The sequence below is a fragment of the Pelodiscus sinensis genome, chromosome 31, assembly GCF_049634645.1.
Source record: "Pelodiscus sinensis isolate JC-2024 chromosome 31, ASM4963464v1, whole genome shotgun sequence".
NCBI classification, from domain to species: Eukaryota; Metazoa; Chordata; order Testudines; family Trionychidae; genus Pelodiscus; species Pelodiscus sinensis.
This window is the reverse complement of record NC_134741.1, coordinates 7,161,964-7,182,558: the sequence shown is the minus strand read 5'-3', so window position 1 is coordinate 7,182,558 and position 20,595 is coordinate 7,161,964. Positions and strand designations below refer to the sequence as shown.

At 51.7% G+C, this 20,595-nt stretch overlaps 2 protein-coding genes across 7 annotated transcripts in view; one reads left to right on the top strand and one right to left on the bottom strand.

The window, feature by feature from the left end:
- The window catches only part of LOC142821516 (uncharacterized), a 369,045-nt gene that overhangs the window by 86,456 nt on the left and 261,994 nt on the right, over window positions 1–20,595 (bottom strand). The window lies entirely within an intron of this gene.
- Window positions 660–16,643, top strand: LOC142821520 (uncharacterized). Of its 4 annotated transcripts, none has more exons than XM_075912681.1 (5): window positions 660–2,076; window positions 10,394–10,453; window positions 12,403–12,603; window positions 13,831–13,944; window positions 14,231–16,643. In XM_075912681.1, the coding sequence occupies exons 1-5, from the start codon at window positions 2,070–2,072 to the stop codon at window positions 16,507–16,509; spliced, it is 2,661 nt and encodes an 886-aa protein (XP_075768796.1). In that variant the 5' UTR covers window positions 660–2,069; the 3' UTR covers window positions 16,510–16,643. The 4 variants fall into 4 exon arrangements, with proteins under 4 accessions (XP_075768796.1, XP_075768799.1, XP_075768798.1 ...); XM_075912684.1 differs by lacking the exon at window positions 660–2,076 and adding an exon at window positions 2,087–8,102; XM_075912683.1 differs by lacking the exon at window positions 660–2,076 and adding an exon at window positions 2,087–8,102 and having other exon boundaries at window positions 10,394–10,722.

The following is a 20,595-nucleotide window of genomic DNA, read 5'->3' as shown; positions in this document are numbered from 1 at the left end:
ACGCGGGCCCTTAGATCTCAAGGGCAGCGCCCCGCGGCACCAGCTGGGCTGGGAATCAGCTGATCCCGGTGCCGGGGGCTCGGCCTCTTCCCCTGGGCCGTAGCGCTCTGCGCGGGAACCCGGAGTAAGGGGGCATTGGAACATGGGGGATTTCCAAGAACCGGTCGCGCGGGGGGGGGGGGGGGGGCGGTTTCTGCGCTCAACCCGGCGGGAGATTGGCAGGGGCGAGAGTTTCATGCAGCGTCACAAACACCAGACACCCCCCCCCCCGTCCGCTGGGTCCTTTGGTTTCTTCCGCGCCCCCCTCCCGCCCTCTCCTCGGCTCCTCCGCGCCCCTCCCCGCGGCGAGTAGCCAAGTAGCCAGGGCTCCTTCAGAACTCGCGCCTCAGAGCGTGCGGCGCATGCGCAGGGTCAGACGCTCCGGCGTTCGCAGAGGGGCCTGATGCGGGGGGAGGGGTCGAACTGAAAAACCGGCCAGGAGGTCACGGAATGGAGGGAGGAGTCAGACCGCGCGTGCGCAGCGCGTCAGTGACTCCGGTACAAGACAAACGCCAGGGTTTAGCTCAGACCGGGAGCTGCCTGGCCACGGCCCCGCCCAGCGGGGTTGGGCTCCCTGGGCCGGGCTCCGCTGTAACTGCCTGGGCGGGGGCGGGGGCGGGGGCGGGGGCGGGGGGCAGGTTTGATCTGCAGCCCCTGCGAACCCGCTGGGCCCGGCCTGGCTCTAGGCCCGGAGAATCCCAGGGACCCAGCCGCACGGGGCGGGGCCTGACCGGGCATCTCCGGGTTTGAACTACGCCCTGGCGGTGGATCGGAACCGGAGTAACTAACCTACTGCGCACGCGCGCTCTAACCCCGCCCCTCCCCATCCGCAGCGCCCCGGCCGGGTTTTCAGCGCGTCCCGCCTTTGTCAGTCTCTCCCTGCCCCTGCTCAGGCCCCGCCCGCCCCGCTGCGATTGGCTCCTGGGCGGAGCCCGCGCGCGAACAGAGGGCGGCAGCGGCTTTCCCGCTGTCACCGCGCATGCGCCGCGCGCAGAAAGGCGCGAATTCTGAGGGAGCTGTTGGTGCCGTTACTCGCTGCTTCGGGAAGCGCTTGATGGGGACCTGAGGTGTCGGGAGGGGGGCTGATGAATCGCTTGTGGGCAGTGGGGGAGGCTTTTCTCTGGGACCCAAACCAGAGGCTGTGCGTAGCGGGGAGGGGGGGAATCATGTGACACCGACACCCAGGATAAAACTAACCGGGGGGGGGTATTTTCAGTGTGTGTAACAAAGCAGGTGGGGGGAGGAGCCAGTGACTTGTTCCCTCTGCTGCCCCATCTGACATTTCCCTCCCCCTCCTTGCTGCCCCCTCCCCTCTTCTCCTGCAGGTGGTCTGGCTCCTGTGCTGCCTGAAGGAACAGAAGTTTGATGCTGTGTGGATGCCAGCAGGAGGGTTTGTTATGCCCAGTGCTAGGCGTGGGGGGGGTCACTTGGCATTTCAGGCTCAGTGAGATGCTGCCCAGCCATGGATTCCAATAGATTACAGAGGGTGCCAATGAGCGGAGAGAAGCGATGGGGCGGGAGATCCCAAGCACCTGGATCGGTCCCAACGGCATGAAACCGATTATCTGAAAGGTTAGATGAGTGTTCCGCTCTGCTCCGGGTTACATGTTGCTATTACACAGGTCTTAGCCCTCAAAATCCTCCTCTTGCAATGTATAAGTTAAGTCCAGTTTTCAGGTCCGTGGGAATGACGGGTGGCACTTTGCGGACATGTTTGCCTGCAGGTACGTTCCTAGATGGTCTTAAAGTACAGAGAACAGTAAACAACACCGCAATGACAAGTGTGTGTAGTTTATCAACGTGTCCCCTTGAGCTCGGCTTGGCATCTGTGAGGGACGGATGACATAACTCATGTTGACTTGTTAGCCTTCTCCCTGAACCCTGGTTGGCGTTTGGGGAGGATGTACTGTTATCTTTTCCTCTACCAGGGAGCAGACTTTGAGACTCCTCTCTGTGAGTTATGTGCCAAAACTCGTGATGAGTCCTGAATTACTGCTCTCCTCCTGGGATTGTACAGTCTTGGCTTGTTTATGCCTGGTAAGGAAGAATCAACCTTGTTTGTTTACCTCAACTTTTCTTTAGCCATGTGTTGTCCATTGTTTGGCCCCTCCAGTTTGGTCATATGTGAAAGATTCTTAACAGACAGTGTGGTCAAGATTGTACATATATATTATTGGGATTTTGGCTCTTCACTGCCCCAGGGAGATGTGACGCTGGGTGCCAGGAGAAGGGAGTGTCCTCAGGCCAGTCAGAGAGGGGCAGGTCGATCTGGCACCTCACCTGTGTAGAAGGGGGGTGTGTGTGTGTGTGTCTGGGGGTGTTCACCACTGACTGCATGATCTATGTGCATGGAGCTGGTCACGGTACCATTGTGCAAAAAGTCAGGGGTCCCAGAGGGTATTCTGTGCTTGCAGTTTCTGCATCCCTTGGTCCATGTCCCATCGTAGTATTTCCTATCTGTACTGCAGTGTTTCATGCTACACTTTTGTACTTGCATTTCCTGCGGAATTTTATTCTTTTGGATCTTCTGGTATCAAGATGATAGATTTCCTGAGTTGGCATCAGAACTCTTGTACCTAAACCCATATTCAGGCAAGTGAATCTGCAGCTTTTTTTTTTTTTTTTTTTTTTTAAATCAGAAACACTGGGCACTGAGAACTGAATTCCATTGTTGCAGATGCAGTAAAGTTGAAACTCAAACCAGGTGTTGAGAGTAATGAATATGGATTTGGGGGTCTCACTTGTTGTCATGTTACTGGATTTTAAGGAGATCAGACAGACCACTTTGAAAAGGTACTAATGGGGGCAGAATTCCCACCCTACAGTCTGTACAAAGGGGCCATGTGAGATGTCAAATGAAAACTTATTTTCTACTCTGTGTTGATGCTGGAAGATTCTGAGACAGAATTGTAGAACCATAGAGCTGGAAGAGACCTTAGAACATAGGTTCCCAAACTGGGGTATGTGCCCCCATGTGGGGGCGTGAAGAAATTCCAGGAGGGGCACGAGATGACCCAGTTCCTCTCCCCCTCCCCCCCAAGAAAGAGCCTGGCTGGTGTTATCTCACCCAAATTTTATCTTTTACTTGGTGACTTCCTGAGGTCTGTGTCCCTCTCTCCTCCTGGGGCTATAGATGCTTCAGAGAGCCACTTAGAAAAGGTGCAAATTTGGAGCTGACTTTGAAAAGGTGCTAATTTCCCCCGGACAATTGGGGCTGCGGGGGAGCTCTGCTCCTTGAATATTCATTGAATAAAGGCTGGAATGGGGGCAGAATTTCAAACAGCTGCTAGCTCAAAGTCAGGAAGCAGCACAGGGAATAAGTGGTACACTTGCTCTCTGAGACCCTGGACTTGGTTACCGGACCCCCAGGTACCAGCTTAGCTGTCTTTTTCCCCATCCAGACCCCCACGAGTACCCTGCCCCCTTGCCAAGAACCCCACAAGTACCCTGCCCCTCGTCCAGAACCCAAACCACCATGAGTACCCTGCCCTCCCTACCCAAACCCCCATGAGTACCCTGTCCCTGCCCAAACCTCCACAAGTACCCTACCCCCCCATCCAGACCCCAAATCCCCATAAATACCATGTCCCCCTGCTCAAACTTTGACGAGTACATTGCCCAGGGCCCCACGAGGACCCTCCTCCTGTCCGGACACCTACCCCCAGCATGCTCCTGTAGCCTATTTTCCACCCCGATTGTGTACCCCATCTCTATCTCACTGACTGGCAGCCCTGTCTCGCACACTGGATCCCTCATTTTTGGCCCCACCTCGGAGTGTAGAGGGGCCCACAAATTCCACTAACCCTAACGCCAGAAAAATTATTCTGGCCTGAGCCCTTGAACCTCAGTCCTACCTACCCTCCCCGCATGGGGCTGGAGTGCCAGGAGAGGAAGGTGTCTCAGTTGCGGCCACAGCAGTGGGATTTGGGGGGGGCTAGGAGGCTTTGGGGGTTTTTTGCGTCTCACTTGTGTGGTCCCCGATTGATTTTTCTGGGGTTCAGTGACCCCTGACCCAAAACAGTTTCCCTGCTCTTCCCATAAATAAAGACAATTCTGAAACATTTGTGTTTGAAATATATTATTTAAAAACGAAGTCTGGCCCCACTGTGCAATGGACCAAAGCCCCTTGGGAAACTTCCCCAATCATAGTTATGCAATATTAGAACTGAAAAGGACCCCAAGATATCCTCAAGTCCAGTCCGCTGCCCTCACAAGACAAACACTTTGCCTAATGGTGCTAAGTCTGAGAGGAGGCCTCCTGTTGCCGCCCCCAGCCTGAGGCAACCAGGGCTTCTTCCTCCCCTCTGAGAAGGGAGCAACAGAGGCCGGGCTAAAGGTTTTGTGCTGGGGCTGGAGGCTTAAGCCTGAGCTGTCGGCCTCAGTGGGCCTTGCTTCTTCGCCCCACTCCTGCCTTGCTGCCTCCTTTGGCCAGCAGCGCACAGGGGGCAGCTAGGAGAACCGGCCGCCGTGGGCAGAGGAGGCCAAGGCACAAGCCTCTCGGGGGCAACAGGCCTGGGGAACTCTAGCTTTTCCAGGCTCACTCCAAGGGGCTTTCTGTGGTGCTGGGAGGGGAGGGATGCCAGGCCCAGGCCAGTGCGAGAAGGGGCAGTGCCTGCCAGGGCAGAAAGGGTTGCTGCAGAATGTGAGACATGACGTTTCTGCCTGGTTTCACTCAGAGGACCTTCCCTTGCTTCTACGGCCTCTTCTCCTGTTACCTGAGAGACTGAAATGGGGCCATTCTTGTGGTAAAAGTGTGCGTAGGCCTCTCCACACAGACCAGAGCACCCCATTGGGGACAGGACAGAGCCTTGAATCAAGCATTTGAGAACACGCTGATCCTCTATCCTGTGACAGGGTATTGTGGGAGGGACACTGCACACAGAGTGGCTAGCTCAGTTAGTAGAGTATGTGACTCTTAATTTCAAAGTCATAGGTTCAAGCCCCATGCTAGACAATGCCCTCCCTTCAGTTACATTCTCTGTATATAAGGCAATTCAGTTTTAGCTTTCTCCAGCTCTCAGGTAGGAAAAGTCTCTGATTTCTCTAGTAGAACCCAGGAGGGAGGACACTAACTGACATTTCCAGCCTCATAGGAGAGCAGAAACAAATTCCCCAAAGAAAGAAGGGGGGGGGGAGGCCCTCCTCAGTATCTGATTGTCTCCCTTCAGCATTCTGAAACTTCCTGTACTTTGGCATCAGCTCTGTGATGGGACAATAAGAGCATGTCTACATTGGAGTGTTGTTTGGAAATAAAGTGCCTGTCTACACAGCAAGCTGTTATTTCAAATTAAGTACAAGTTGGCAGACTTCCTACTCTGACTCCAGTAACCCCCATTTCATGAAGAGTAAGGGAAGTCAAAGGGATAGTTCTCTTCCTTCCACTACCTGCTATCCATAGCACCAAAAGACAAATTAAGCTATTTCAACTTCAGCTACACAAATAAGTAGCTGAAGTTGTGTATTTTAGTTTGACTTTTGCCCTGCTGTGTAAACATGCCCTAAATGAGCTACTAGTTAAGAAGCTGGCAAAGGATCACTTCCCATGGTATTATAGTGCCAGGGAAGGGTACACACCGGGGCAGAAGGCAAAACATCTGGGGGTGTGAGAGACAGGAGTGGGCCTGAGGGAGCAGAGAAAGAATTGAATGGAGAAAGGGGGGGGGGGCTCTTGCCACCTGGGTTTGACACAGACCTTTTGCATGGCAGACAAAAGGGATAACACCACAGAGCAGAAGCAACAGGACAGAGGAAATTTTTAAATGAAAGCTTCAAACCCCCCACTTGCAGAGAACTGAACACAGATCTCCGGAGCCCTTAAAGGGGCACGGGCTGGCTACAGTGCCCGTGCCAGATGCAAGCCTGCCAGCATCCAGCCAGCAGACACTGCACCTGGCATGGCTCGAGCCAGCCACCCGCTGCCACCCAGCCCTCCGCCTCTTCCCGGGACCAGGCTGGCAGCTCCCAGGAGCCTGCCCAGGTCTGCAAGAGACGGGCACCCGCCTGGTCTAGTGCGGACATCGTGGACCTCATCCACGACCTCCGCACTAGACACAGGAAAGTGGCCGTCTAGGGCAGGATAGCTGCCAGCCTGGCCACCCAGGAGCAGGCTGGCATGAAAATCAAGGTAGTCCACTGAGGCCCCCGACCCTGAGCCCTGAGCTTAGAAGGGCCATACTGTGTCAGACCAAAGGTCCATCTAGCCCAGTAGCCTGTCTGTCAACAGCAGCCAACACTAGGTACCTTGGAGGGGATGGACCGAAAACAATGACCAAGCCATTTGTCTTGTCCCATCCATCTCCAGCCTTCCACAAACAGAGGCCAGGGACACCATTCCTACCCCCTGGCTAATAGCACTCCATGGACCCAACCTCCATGACTTTATCTCACTTCTCTTTAAACTCTGTTCTAGTTCTAGCCTTCACAGCCTCCTGCAGCAAGGAGTTCCACAGGTTGACTATTTGCTTTGTGAAGAACTTTCTGTTGTTAGTTTGAAGCCTGCTACCCATTCATTTCATTTGGTGTCCTCTAGTCCTTCTATTATGGGAACTAATGAAGAACTTTTCTTTATGCACCCTCTCCACACCACTCGTGCTTTTATAGACCTCTATCATATCCCCCCTCCGTCTCCTCTTTTCTAAGCTGAGAAGTCCCAGTCTCTTTAGCCTCTCTTTATATGGGACCTGTTCCAAACCCCTGATATTGTAGTTGCCCTCCCCACTCCCACCCTCTCTCTTCCCCTCTCCCACCTCCTTTTCCCAGTCTCCCCGAGTTTTGTTCAATAAAGAGTTTCTGAACACACGTGTCCTTTATTTTGTACATCAGGAAGGGGGGCTAGGGAGGGGTAAGTGGAAGGAGGTGAGGGAGGAATGGGGTACGAGCCCCCGATGGGGAGGACTCGGCTGGCTCTGCGGGCTCCTCGGGGTGGAAGCTCTCCTGAAGCCCCTCGATTGACCCCCTTTCCGGATGGCAGCCTGCAGCAAGTGCAGCCGGTCTGATGGCCGAGTGCTGTGATGTGCCGAGTGTGGGCACTCAGGGCACTCCAAGCCAGGACTGCTTTGCAAGCGGGGAGCCCCTGAGAACTATCTGTCCGGGGTGGGGGTCTGGTCCCTTTAAGCACAGCCCTCGGCTAGCCTGAGACAGCAGCTCCATACTCTAAGTCCTAATCTGATGCCTAGCGGCACTGTTTCTGGCCCTCCTTAACCTCAGTTCAGGGTCCACTCAGTGTGGATATGCTAGTTTGAATTTGCAAAACACTAATTCGAACTAGTTTTTAAGTCTAGATGCGCTAATTCGAATTAGCTTAGTTCGAATTAGTGCTGTAGTGTAGACATACCTAAAGGGATGTTCCCATGTCTGTCATGGGCAGCATCTTTTGTTATTCATGGGCTCTGGGAATTCATATCCAGAGCACCAGGAGGCAGGAATCAGCACCAGACCGACACAGATACCCACGGAGGAAGAAGCAGCAAACAGATAAATGCACCAAGTGAGCAGACAGTCCTGCAGGGGCACATTCAGCTCACTTGGGGAAGATGTCTGGGAAAGCCACAAAGGATAGATATTAACTCATGCACAGACACGGATGCTCAAGGCCTTTCTACACATGGATCTCAGCCAGCAATTCATGATCCAGGAGAAACACAAACAAGCCCAACCTCAACAAGGCCACACAGGAGTCTGCCTCCTAACACAGCCCTCCCACTGCCAGTCCCTGCTGATCCATAGCCACAAGCTCTTACCAGATGCTCCTGGCTTTTCCCTTCTGCTGTTTTCCTTCTCAGCAGCTTTTCTCTCTCCTCCCTCAGAGTCTTCAAATGAGTCTCCAATTTTTCCTGAAGAAACAGAAATAAGCACGAGGGCAAACCACATTAGATTGGGAGCCTATTTGTCTGCCTTTAAGAGAGTCCCAGTTTTGTGGAGCTCTGCCCCTGTTCAGCAAGGAGTCAGCCCTGGACATGGCTTTGTCCATAGAAAAATACACAGGAGGAGATTGCGGATGCAGTAGGACACCTACGAGCATGGGGGACAGATCGGTGGTGGCACCTTCATAAAGAATGATGCAGGTGGTTAACAATACTAATCATGTAACCGATTACAATTTTACCAGTGACAGTATTTTTTAATCTGCTGACAGGCAAGGTTGGTAGTGGAAATGGGCTCTCCTGGGGCCAGGGATTTCTTGCGAGGTCTGCCGGGGTGGCCACAAGAACTGCTGGCCAATGGGAACTCCCAGCAGCTGCAGACTGACGTTAGCTGCCAGAGGCAAGTGGGCACTTCAGGGGCAGTGGGGAGTTTAACCAGTAATTGGCACCGATAAACATTAGCTCATCAGTTAACCAGTTTGAACTCTTGCTACAATCCAGTTGAATCCCAGTTCTGCCTGGCATAGACCTGTGCTTCCTGAAACCCTGCTATGGGTGGAGTGAAGGCGCTCAGGGCCCCACACAGCATCCAGTCCAGCAACCTCATCTAGTGCTAGTTGCTGCATCAGAGTTTAACCCCTCAGGGTATGTCTACACTACCCCCCTAGTTCGAACTAGGGGGGTAATGTATGCATACCGAACTTGATAATGAAGCCCGGGATTTGAATTTCCCAGGCTTCATTAGCATAAAGCCGGCTCCGCCATTTTTAAAAGCCGGCTTGTTCGAACCCCGTGCCGCGCGGCTACACGTGGCACGGGCTAGATAGTTCGAACTACGTAATTATTCCGAACTATCTGTATGCCCCGGCCAGAGGCTACTTCCGCTTCTCGGAGCCCGGGCCGGCTCGCAGGTGGGGTGGGGGGAGGCTGCGGCGGGTGCGTGCATGGGGTGCTGGGACTGGCCCTTTGTTGCGGGGGCAGGGCCAAGAGATGCCCACGTGGGCCAGTCCCAGCTTCTGCCCAGCGCATCTGGTTGGTCCCGGGGTGGTGCGCGGAAGGGGGTGGGGGATGCTCACCTGAGAGGTGGTGCCACTGTGGGTTCCTGCCCAGGCACTGAACATGTGCAGTGGTTCTGGCGCAGCCCTTGCCCGTCTGCCCGCGCGCTGTGAGTGCCCCGAGGGGGACGTGGCTCCGCAGCAGAGGTGGCTTCACATGGACTTGGCGGGGGTGGGGTAGATGCAGGGGGCAGGGCTAGGGTGGGGTCTGGGCAGACTCAGGTCTGGTGGGGGGTGGGGCACCAGGTAAACTCTGCAACACCGAGAGCAAAGCCCCAGCGTGGGGGGCAGGAGGATTAACAGCGGCTGCTGGAGGAGGAAAGGGAAGTTCCCTTTTGAAAGGGGAGGATTGTGGCCGCAGCCCCGCACTTCTGAAATTCCCTGGTGCCGGCCAGTGCAGGCCACGTAGGGCCGAAGGTGCGTGTGATGCCACAGCCCAGGACTTTAAAACCGCGCGGCCCAGCGTTTCACTGCTTGGTTTGGCACGTGGCCTGGAGCCTGGGCCGGGCCGCCCTGCACACTGGAAGGGAGAAGGTGGATGGCAGAGGAAGGGGCTCGAGCTGAGAGGAGGAGGGGCAGGTCAGGAGGAGAAAGAGGAGGTGAGACAAATGCCAGGGGGCTAAGTGAAGACACTGAGGAAACGGGCAGGAGGGAGGTGTCAGTGGGAGGGAGACAGGATGATGCTAGGAGAGGAGAGGGTAAGGGCATTGGTGACTAAAGGGGGAGGGGGAGGTGCTGGGAGAAAGCTCGAAAGGAGGGGTGGGCGTGAGGAAGGCGGGGATGGAGGAAGGCATGTGTGAGGGAACAGGGGCATGAGGGGAATGTGGGGGCAGAGGATGGTGACGGGGTGGGCATCAGGGAAAGAGAGTGCAGGGCAGGGGGCTTAAAGCAGCTTCCCCAGGGGGATGAGGCACGAGTCAGAGAGTGGCACTGGCAAGGGGCCTTTTTTATTTGCTTCAACATTTATTTTAATCCCTTATTCACCTGGGAGGCGCAGAGCAGGCTCAGGAGGCGGCAGACCCCCCTGCACTTCGCCCGGCCCACTCGAGTTGTATGTTTGTGCTCCCTGCATTTTAAAGGTGTTTAAAGGTAAAGTTAATGTCATGGCAACGTCTTCCCCCAGCGCAGCTCTAGGTTATGACAAGAGGTGGTTAGTGACTGAGAGAAACCAGGTGGGAGGGGATGAGGAGGGAAAAGTAAATCTCACTTTCAGTTTGTGTCTCCTGGGGCGGGGATGAGGCTGCAGAGATGTTGGCTCCATTGCTGGGAGGTGCCCAAGCTAGAGAGGACATGGAAAGTTTCAGACCTTTTCATACTAAACACTTGAGTGTGTCTCTGTCTGGTCTCTGATACAAGTGAAATGCAGAGTTCAGCGTGGGGACATTGTTATAAAGAGGAGAGCCTGGAATCTCACCTCTCTTATCCCTTCCCCACCAGACACTCTGCCCTCTGCGTTGGAGAAAGCAAGAGGAAAATCCCTGGGAGCTTTCAGACAAGGTGAGCTTTTCAGGTGGAGATTCTTTAAATGATGAGAAAATTCCTGTGAACACATCTTCATGGGATTGTCATTGAAGTTACCAACCAGATCCAGCGACCACGGTGCACACAGCCCTAAATCTCACCCACTGATCAGTGAGGAGACCCAGGGGCGCTGCACGGGGACCTGCAGACACTTTGCGGAACACTGATCTATGAGGTGTGATGCTAAAGGGGTGAAGCTAAAGCACACAACGGACAGCACCTTCAGGCTCAGATTTCACTGCTCAGTAAGTTTCAAACAATATATAGGCTGAAAAGCTGGGAGCTGTCTGGCTTCCAAGGTATCAGTTTGTTCATGGTGAGAAATTGCTGGATCCCCAAGGGCTCTTTGGTCTAGTGCAGGCCTGGGCAAAATACAGCCCATGGGCCGGATCTAGCTAGCCAGGCCATCGGATCTGGCTCACTGATGCTTGTTGAGAAATGGGCTAGTTCCGTGCTTGCCACTTCCCACCTGCAAGCCACTAAAAGCAAAGGTGAAACAGGAAGGCTACAGGCACTGCTTCCACCCCCAGGAAAATCTCATTGGCTGGTCTCTGGCCAGAAAGGAAGCACTGTGCCTCTCCCATCTGGCTCATAGTTATTCACACACCCACATGGCCCCGCAGTCTGTGCGAGGATTGGACAGGCTCCCTGCCTGCCTCAGAGAGGTGCTTGGCTGCTGGTCGGGAGTCACTCAGGTAAGTCTCCTGGCCAAAGCTTGCCTCTGGCACCCCACCTCTGCCTTTCCCTCCTAATTCTCGGCCCCTCCCACTTCACATATCCAAACTCTTAGTTCTCTTCCTGTATTCAAGTATGCAAGAAGCTATTCATGGTCAGAAACCCTCACCCCCTTATTTGCCCACTCAGCCACTCTCTAAATTAACTTTTCTTTAAATATCTCATGAGTAGTTGGCTAATACAGTGTCCCAGATCACACCTGCCTCCTTCACCCAAAGTCCTTCCCAGACTCTTCTTTCCCTCCTGCATCCCAAACCCTCACCCAAAACTCCCTTCTTCTTCCAGTGTCCATCCTATACCCTGTATCTCTTGCTTAATGTCTTGGAAGAGTGCAGCCCTCCACCACTTTCCAAAATCTTGGAGTTCCCTCCTCCGCTCCCCCACCATCAAAATGAATTGCCCACCCCTGGTCTAGTGGATATAGTTCAGTGAGAGTCAATAACTGAAAGCTGCAGCTGGAGAATTTCAGGCTAGAGAGGAGGCACAAATATTTGATGGGTAAGAGGATTAGCTGCTGAAACAAATGAGCAAAGAACTGGTGGGTTTTCCATCTCTTGATGTCTTCAAATCAACACTGGGCGACTTTCTAGAAAACATGCTGTGGGGGAACAAACTTTGAGCCTGGGTAGCTGGGCTAAGTGTAATCGCTTGTGCAGCAGAGGGGACAGACTGCATGGCTAAGGATAGTTTCTGTTGCCATGAATCTGAATTTTAAGGTTTTATCCTGCAAACGCTCAGCACACGTGTTTAATAATATGTATCTGAATACTCATATTAACTTCACTTCCTGTCTGTTGTGGAGAGAGTTTATAAAGTCTGTCAGATGAGAGAACCAAAGTTTGGGCTGCAAATCAATGCATGAAGACTAAGGATTATAAATACTACAGCCCAAATTAAATTTAACCTATGTCCATGTTCAGGCAGATGAATATGTGGCTTGTTAGCAGAAACACTGGGTGCTGAGAACTGAATCCCATTGTTGCAGGCAAGGTAATGTAACTGAAGCCAGGTATTGAGAGAAATCAATATAGCTTTTGGATCTAACTTGTGTGTGGTGTTTATGGAATATCTAGACTCAGCGTAGAGTCCAGCATGTTTTACATCGGGGACAGAGTCTGGACAGAATTGGGGTGTGGAAAGGATTAAAACCCTTTTTGAAATGTCTCCAATTCCCCTTCTCCCCCTGCCAGGCTGCAGAACACCCATGTTTGACTCCAGCTCAGCCCCTGGCCTGCAGAGCCAGGGACAGGAAATGGCCGTGGTGGAGCCAGTGAACTTTGAGGAGGTGGCTGTGTATTTTTCTGAGGAGGAATGGGCTCTGCTGGACCCGGGCCAGAGAGCCCTCTACAGGGATGTGATGCAGGAGAATTACGAAGCTGTGAGCTGGCTGGGTGAGGATTCCTGTCCCCTTGTGTAACAAAAGCTGGGTGTGCTCTGGAGCAGCTGGGTTGTGTTTGGTTCAGGGTCCTTTATTGCCCAAACCCCCAATATCAGCAATATCTGCCCCAGTAATCCTGGGTCCTGTGTGAGAGGAGGTTCAGTGACATAATAGTGGTGCTGCTCTTCCCACAGCCAAGGTCTCATTGTGGTTCCCACCATCTTGCCCATTTTGTGCATTGGCCAGCGGTGTCAGTGGAAGGGCCCAGGCAGGTACCAGAGTTGTGGGACTGGGTGCAGCTGCTCTTAGTGTCTGCAGGGTCCCCTTGTGCTATTGTGCTGAGCCCCTGGAAGGAAGGTGCCAACTCAGAGTCCTTCCCTGCCTCTGGTAGATTCTGTGTAAGCCAGAGGGGCACCAAATGGCAGGCTCGACTGGCCACAAGAGGAGGGCTGCTGCTGCTGGCAGAGTCGAACCAAGGCTGCAGAAGGGGAGCTGAGCTGCAGGAGCATCTATGAGCAGCAGAGAAGCAGCCCAGCCTGTCTCCACTTTGGCTGGCCACAGAAACAGGCCAGCACTGCCCTGGCTGTCTGCAGGACTGACAGCTGTTGTGGACAGCTAACAGGGCCTACCCAGGCACAGTCAGTCAGTATCAGGAGTGTGGAGCATAGGCAGGGCCTGAAGTGGCCAGCCAAGGATTCATTTTCCTGATCAGACAATTCCCCTGCCTCCTTCTGGCTCAAGTAGAGCATCTGAGCCCAAAAGCAGGGCAATTCCATCCCCCAGTCAAGAGCTTTGTGGGCAGAGCCCATAGGGCTCTAGAGCTGTGCTGGATCCTTTCCCTCCCAGCCCTAGAGACCTGACATGTGTCAGCTCAAATATGAGTCCTGGCTAGGGGTGTCTGTCAGTCCTGAAAGTCCTAGAGCTCTCCTCTTATGAGCAGCGTGTTCCTGTCCTGCCCAAGTATGGAACAGGCCCTACAGGAGACTGAGTTGTATCCTGCAGAGTGCAGCAGAGCGCTCAGTTCCCCATGGGAGTCTTCTGGGCTATTCCCAACATGGTAGTGGTACAGGGGCAGGATGGAATTAGTGTGTCCTGGGATCTTGTACCAGCCAGAGACCAGTCTCTGGAAGGTTGGGAAGGAGCCTCTCTGGGTAGGAGACTCAGATCCTGGCTTTAGAAGCAGGAATGGGACAGACCTTAATGAACAAGATTAGCACTTGGTTAATTGCTCTCGAAATAGGATTTCAAGTCTCCAAAGCTCATGTGCTCTCCTGGGTGGAGCGAAGGGAAGAGCTGCATATCCCGGATCTCCAAGACTGTGAGGAAGGGGAGATCATCAGTGACACCCACACAGGTGAGATATCAGCTAATCTGACTCAAACCAATTTCTGTGTTTGCATAGCAGATGTTGCTTCTGTGTTTTCATCAAGTCTGACTGGCCCTTCAGCCTGTCTCAACTCCAGTCTGAGAGTGCCGGATGGGGAAAGAGTGATTGGGGAGCAGGGTGAACTCAGCTCATGATTATTGAATATTTCCAGCTGTTCTTTGGGTTTGTCCCCCATTTTCTGTTCACCATTCAGAATTTTTCTTTCAGCTCAGTTCAGGGAATTACTCCTGTGTGGTTTCTTTCTTCATCCCAGCAGGTGATGGGATGCTCAATGAGAACAGTGAGAGGAGTCTTCAGGTCCTTCCTCCTGAGCAAATGGCTCCATTTGGGCTATTAGTGGAAAGATGTGAAGGGCATGTTTCTCAGAGTCCTGAGCAAGGAGAAACTTGTGAGAGTCAGCGTAGTCTACAATGGCAGCAGGGAAACCGTCCAGGAGCAGGACAGGATAAATCCAGTCAGAGGATCAGAAGGTTGAAAACAAACACAGAAACTGTTCAAAAGAAAATCCCCCATCAACATTCACCTTGTGCTTGCAGTGACAGTACAACTCCTGTTAAACATGAAAGAGCCCAAACAGGAGAGAAACCCTTCAGCTGCTCTGACTGTGGAAAAAACTTCAGAAAGAACTCAAACCTTGTTATCCATAAGAGAGCCTGCACAGGGGAGAAACCCTTCAGCTGCTCTGACTGTGGGAAAAGCTTCAGTCACAGGTCAGGCCTTGTTAGACATAGGAGAGACCACACAGGAGAGAAACACTTCAGCTGCTCTGACTGTGGGAAAAGATTCAATGACCTGTCACAGCTTGTTATCCATAGGAGAGTTCACACGGGAGAGAAACCCTTCAGCTGCTCTGACTGTGGCAAAAGCTTCAGTCAGACCTCAACCCTTGTTAGACATAGGAGAGTCCACACAGGAGAGAAACCCTTCAGCTGCTCTGACTGTGGGAAAAGCTTCAGTCAGACCTCAACCCTTGTTAGCCATAGGAGAGTTCACACGGGAGAGAAACCCTTCAGCTGCTCTGACTGTGGGAAAAGCTTCAGTCACAGGTCAGGCCTTGTTAGACATAGGAGAGTCCACACAGGAGAGAAACACTTCAGCTGCTCTGACTGTGGGAAAAGCCTTAGTCGGCGGTCACACCTCGTTACGCATAGGAGAACCCACACACAAGAGAAACCTTTCAGCTCCTGTGACTGTGGGAAAAGGTTCAGTGACAGGTCACAGCTTGTTATCCATAGGAGAGCCCACACAGGAGAGAAACCCTTCAGCTGCTCTGACTGTGGGAAAAGCTTCAGTCAGACCTCAACCCTTGTTATCCATAGGAGAGCTCATACAGGGGAGAAACCTTTCAGCTGCTCTGAGTGTGGGAAAAGCTTCAGTCGGAGGTCACAGCTTGTTATCCATAGGAGAGTTCACACGGGAGAGAAACCCTTCAGCTGCTTTGACTGTGGGAAAAGATTCAATAACCGGTCACAGCTTATTATCCATAGGAGAGTTCACACGGGAGAGAAACCCGTCAGCTGCTTTGACTGTGGGAAAAGCTTCAGTTACAGGTCATACCTTGTTATCCATAGGAGAGCCCACACAGGAGAGAAACCCTTCAGCTGCTTTGACTGTGGGAAAAGCTTCAGTCGGAGGTCACACCTTGTTAATCATATTAGAGTCCACACAGGAGAGAAACCCTTCAGCTGCTCTGACTGTGGGAAAAGATTCAATAACCGGTCACATCTTGTTATCCATAGGAGAGTTCACACGGGAGAGAAACCCTTCAGCTGCTTTGACTGTGGGAAAAGCTTCAGTCGGCGGTCATACCTTGTTATCCATAGGAGAGCCCACACAGGAGAGAAACCCTTCAGTTGCTCTGACTGTGGGAAAAGATTCAGTGACTGGTCACAGCTTGTTATCCATAAGAGAGTTCACACGGGAGAGAAACCCTTCAGCTGCTCTGACTGTGGGAAAAACTTCAGTCAGTCCTCAACCCTTGTTATCCATAGGAGAGCCCACACAGGGGAGAAACCCTTCAGCTGCTCTGATTGTGGGAAAAACTTCAGTCAGACCTCAACCCTTGTTAGCCATAGGAGAGTTCACACGGGAGAGAAACCCTTCAGCTGCTCTGACTGTGGGAAAAGCTTCAGTCGGCGGTCATACCTTGTTATCCATAGCAGAGCCCACACAGGAGAGAAACCCTTCAGATGCTCTGACTGTGGGAAAAGCTTCAGTCAGAGGTCATACCTTGTTATCCATAAGAGAACCCACACAGGGGAGAAACCCTTCAGCTGCTCTGACTGTGGGAAATGCTTCAGTGACAGGTCATACTTTGTTAGACATAGGAGAGCTCACACAGGAGAGAAACCATTCAGCTGCTCTGATTGTGGGAAATGCTTCAGTCAGAGGTCACACCTTGTTAGTCATAGGAGAGCTCACACAGGAGAGAAACCCTTCAGCTGCTCTGACTGTGGGAAATGCTTCAGTCAGAGGTTGCAACTGGTTAGACATAGGAAAACCCACATGCAAGAAACCATTCAGCTGTTCTGACTGTAGGAAATGCTGCAGTCAGAGGTCACAGTTTGTTGTCCATAAGAGAACTCTCACAAGAGTGAAATCCTTCAAGTGCTCTGACTTTGGGAAATGTTATTGCGAGATTTCAAGCCTTGTTGCATGTCATTGAAGCCACACATTTGAGAAACCCTATAGTGGTGGTGAGCAAAATTTTCTCTGATGGCACAATCTAGCCTGCCTAAGGCTTTGATCCTGTCCACAAGGTAATGCCAGGCCCCACCTCCAAATGAGCATGTGCTGAGGGGGAAGGAGCTTAGCCCCACCCCTTCGTTGTGTTGTGTAACTTCTAAAGAGGAGGCAGCGCTAGGCTGAGTCCTTGCCACACAACCTGAGGCTGGCATTAGAGGCACTGCTGCCACTGCACTGCTGGCCTCCAGGGCTACATGGCCATGTCAGGGGTGCCTCTGCATGGCTGCAGCAGTAGCATCTCTGGCCCTGGATTGAATGGCTGTCTACATTGGCATGATTTTCCGAAAATGCTTTTAATGGAATTTTTTCCATTAAAAGCATTTTCGGAAAATTGTGTCTAGATTGGCAATCTAGACGCGCATTTCTGCAAAAAAAGCCCCGATCACCATTTTCGCGATAGGGGCTTTTTTGCAGAAAACAGTACTGTGTTGTTTACACTGGCCCTCTTGCGCAAATTATTTTCACAAGAGTGCTTTTGCCCGAATGGGAGCAGAACAGTATTTCCGCAAGAACACTGATGATCTTACATGAGATTGTCAGTGTTCTTGCGGAAATTCAAATGGCCAGTGTAGACAAGTGGCAAGTTTTTCCACAAAATCAACTTGCCAGTCTATGCACAGCCATTGGTTGCAGCAGTTGTGCCTCTGGTGTCCGGGGCTGGTCCTGGTCTTTGTGGCTGCTGCTGCAACAGCAGAGCCTCCCTCCGGGGTGACCAGGACAGTGTGGCTGCAGATGTTGCTGCATGGGGGCCCAAATCCAGGTAATATTTGCTTTCCTCCCCAGATACTCCCTCCCAATCTCCTCAATTCCCTTTCCCCTGGCAGCCAGCACCCCCAACTTGCTCTGGCACCCTCCTTTTTTCTTGTACCCTCCCCCTGGCCAGATAGCTGCCTGCTTCTGCATCCCAGATCCTTCCTCAAGACTCCAACCCTTTCTTCTGCCCCCTGTTACATTATTGGATTTTAAGGTGAGCATACAGATCACTTGCTGTGATCATGGGGAATTGTTTGCTTCAAATTTGGTACAAAGTGGGCCATGTGAGGTATCAAATGAAAGCTGATATTGTGTTGATTCTGTGTATGGTATTCATGTACTTGTTTGGAGTTTGTATGGGGAGTTATGACTATGGGCTCTGTTGATGCTGTGTATGGACTGCCTGTCATGGGCAAAGAATGTCCAATGAGTGACTATGCTAATCAGTATGGATCCAAGGACAGTGGCTCTCCGGGTGGCCAATACACAGCTGAGGAATGCATGTGGTAAGCTGCAAAGCAGCCAGGTTACAGTGGCTGCTGGCATATGAAACAGGTCACTTGACCATGTGACTAGGTCCAGCTTGGAAGACACCAGGAATGAATATCAAACATCATGAGGGCGGCTCCATCTTGTCTTCAGTCTTGCTACTTATCCCAGATGAAGCCTTGCTAAGGACAGAGACAAGGGGAATGAGTGCTGACCCATCCTGATATACTATGTATGCCAAAGACTTTTATGCTAGCAGTTTTTAACATCTCTGCTAAGATCCTGCATCAAGAATTTTCTGATTGATGTATATAATGTATTAACAACCTTACTCTCAACCTTTTTTTTCTTTTATTAATAAACCTTTAGATTCTAAAGGATTGGTCCCCTATGATCTTGTGGGTAAGATCTAAAGTATAAATTGACCAGAGATTCATCACTGGTTCTTTGGAACCGGGTGAATCTGTTCTGGGTTGGAGAGATTGGGCTCTATAACCTCTCACCTGTGTGTAAGACCAGGGCTGATTGTGGCACAGGAAGAGCTGGGGTATCTGAGAGGTTTTACTTATGTGGCTTCCTATAGGTGGACTGGCAGATAAAGTGCTCTGTATAACTGGTTTGTGGCCTATTTCGGAAAGGTCTCCAGTCAAGGGCTGTAAGCAGTCCTGGTTTTGAGCAATTTGACCTGAGTGGATTCCCTCATCAGTGCCCAGACCCAGCCCTGCCCTCTCCAAACCTGTAGACTACTGTTGCTAATGGAAACTCACTGTTAATTACGTAATTAGTCAAGCCATTTTGCTAGGGCTGCATCTGGGGAGTTACATTTAAATTACTGAAGAGATTAAACCTTTTAACTTTCTCATGTTAGCTGATCAAACTTTATTGTATATTATGTAAAATATTTATGTTGAATACATACAAAAAAAAACAATGTTTTTACTTATTGTAAGGGTGGAGAACCTTTTTTGTATTGGGAGCCACTCATCCACAGAAAAATCAGTTGGAGAACACTCGAAGATGTGGCCCCTGACTGAGACACCTCAGTCTTTTGGCATTCACAGGGTGAGGGGAAGAGACAGGGAGCACTGAAGTTCAGGGCTTCTCATAGGCTTCTCATAGGCCAGATTTACTTTTCTGGGGTTCCAGAGTTAGAGGATTTTTTGGATCTCCTTAGGCTCTAGGGTGGAAACAAAAGTTTGCTGACCTGACTCTGCACTGAGCTAGTGCTATGTGCCATGTAGCTTCCTGCAGAGCTGCGGACAACATTTAAGTCCTGTAGTCACTCTCTGACATACCTGAAGAAGGTCTCCAAGAAGCCCTGAGGGTTGGATTGCTGCTGACCTTGGAAGGCAGCCTGAAGAAAGTGCTGTATCAGTAGTAAATGCCTTGATAGGTTTCCTCACCGTATTGTTTTGACAGATGCCCCACCCCTCCCTTAGGCCTTGCTCCCAACCCCACCCGCTTCCACCACCAGGCTACGTCTATACTGGCATGATTTTCCAGAAATGCTTAAAATGGAACAGTTTTCTGTTATAAGTATTTCTGGAAAAAGCGCATCTACATTGGCAGGATGCTTTTCTGGAAAAGCACTTTTCCCAGAAAAGCGTCCATGCCAATGTAGACGCGCTTTTCCGCAAAAAAGCCCCGATCATCATTTTCGCGATCAGGGCTTTTTTGCGGAAAACACTACTGTGCTGTCTACACTGGCCCTTTTCCGGAAAAAGGACTTTTGCCCGAACAGGAGCAGCATAGTATTTCTGGAAAAGCGGCTGATTTCTTACAGTAGATCATCAGTGCTTTTCTGGAAATTCAAGGGGCCAGTATAGACAGCTGGCAAGTTATTCCGGAAAAGCGGCTGCTTTTCCGGAATAAGTGGCTAGTGTAGACACAGCCCCAGTGTTACCAAAAGACAGACAACGTAGAGGATCATGAGTCTTACATGTGTAACATCTTGTCTCCAGAGTAGGGGGAGGTCTATGCATTTTATGCGAGAAGGCAAACAAACCCCCTTTTCCTGGTCTTTGGTCTGTTCTAGTCTTCCTGGCATGGGAGTGGGAGCCTGGGCCTGCCCACTCCACTGGACTCCTCCCAGGGACCCTACAGGAAGAGCAGCTGGCAGGGCTTCTAATACCACTACCTCTCCATGGGCCACTTCACCCACCACTTCCTTTTATTAGCCTCTGCCTTTTATCTTGGGGTTCAGCTTGGCTGTGCTCTGCACCTCTCAGAACTCTACCCCCTGCTGCCTGGGAGGAAACATTCTATAGGGACCGGGAGGCCTTAAGTAGCAACAGGTGCTTAATTAATACCTGTTGCAGGCTGATTCCTAATTAGGCCTTCATTATCTGCCCTGATTACTGGGCTGTATTCAGGTGAGGCTAATTGGGAAACAAGAGGGTATTAACCCCTCCTCCCAATATGGCTGCTTTCTATAGGATTTTGTAGACTCTGTGAGGCCTTGGTAGTTCCCTGCTCTAGGTGTGCTGCACATTCTTCTACTCCCCTTCTCTCTCCTTTTTTGGGTGAGGGGTGCCTGTGGAGTGGGTTGCCTTTTTGTGTCTAGCAGGCCCTGGCTACCATTACATTATAGGCCAGGCCCCCTTTTCCACCTGCTTTTCTAGCTATTGAGGG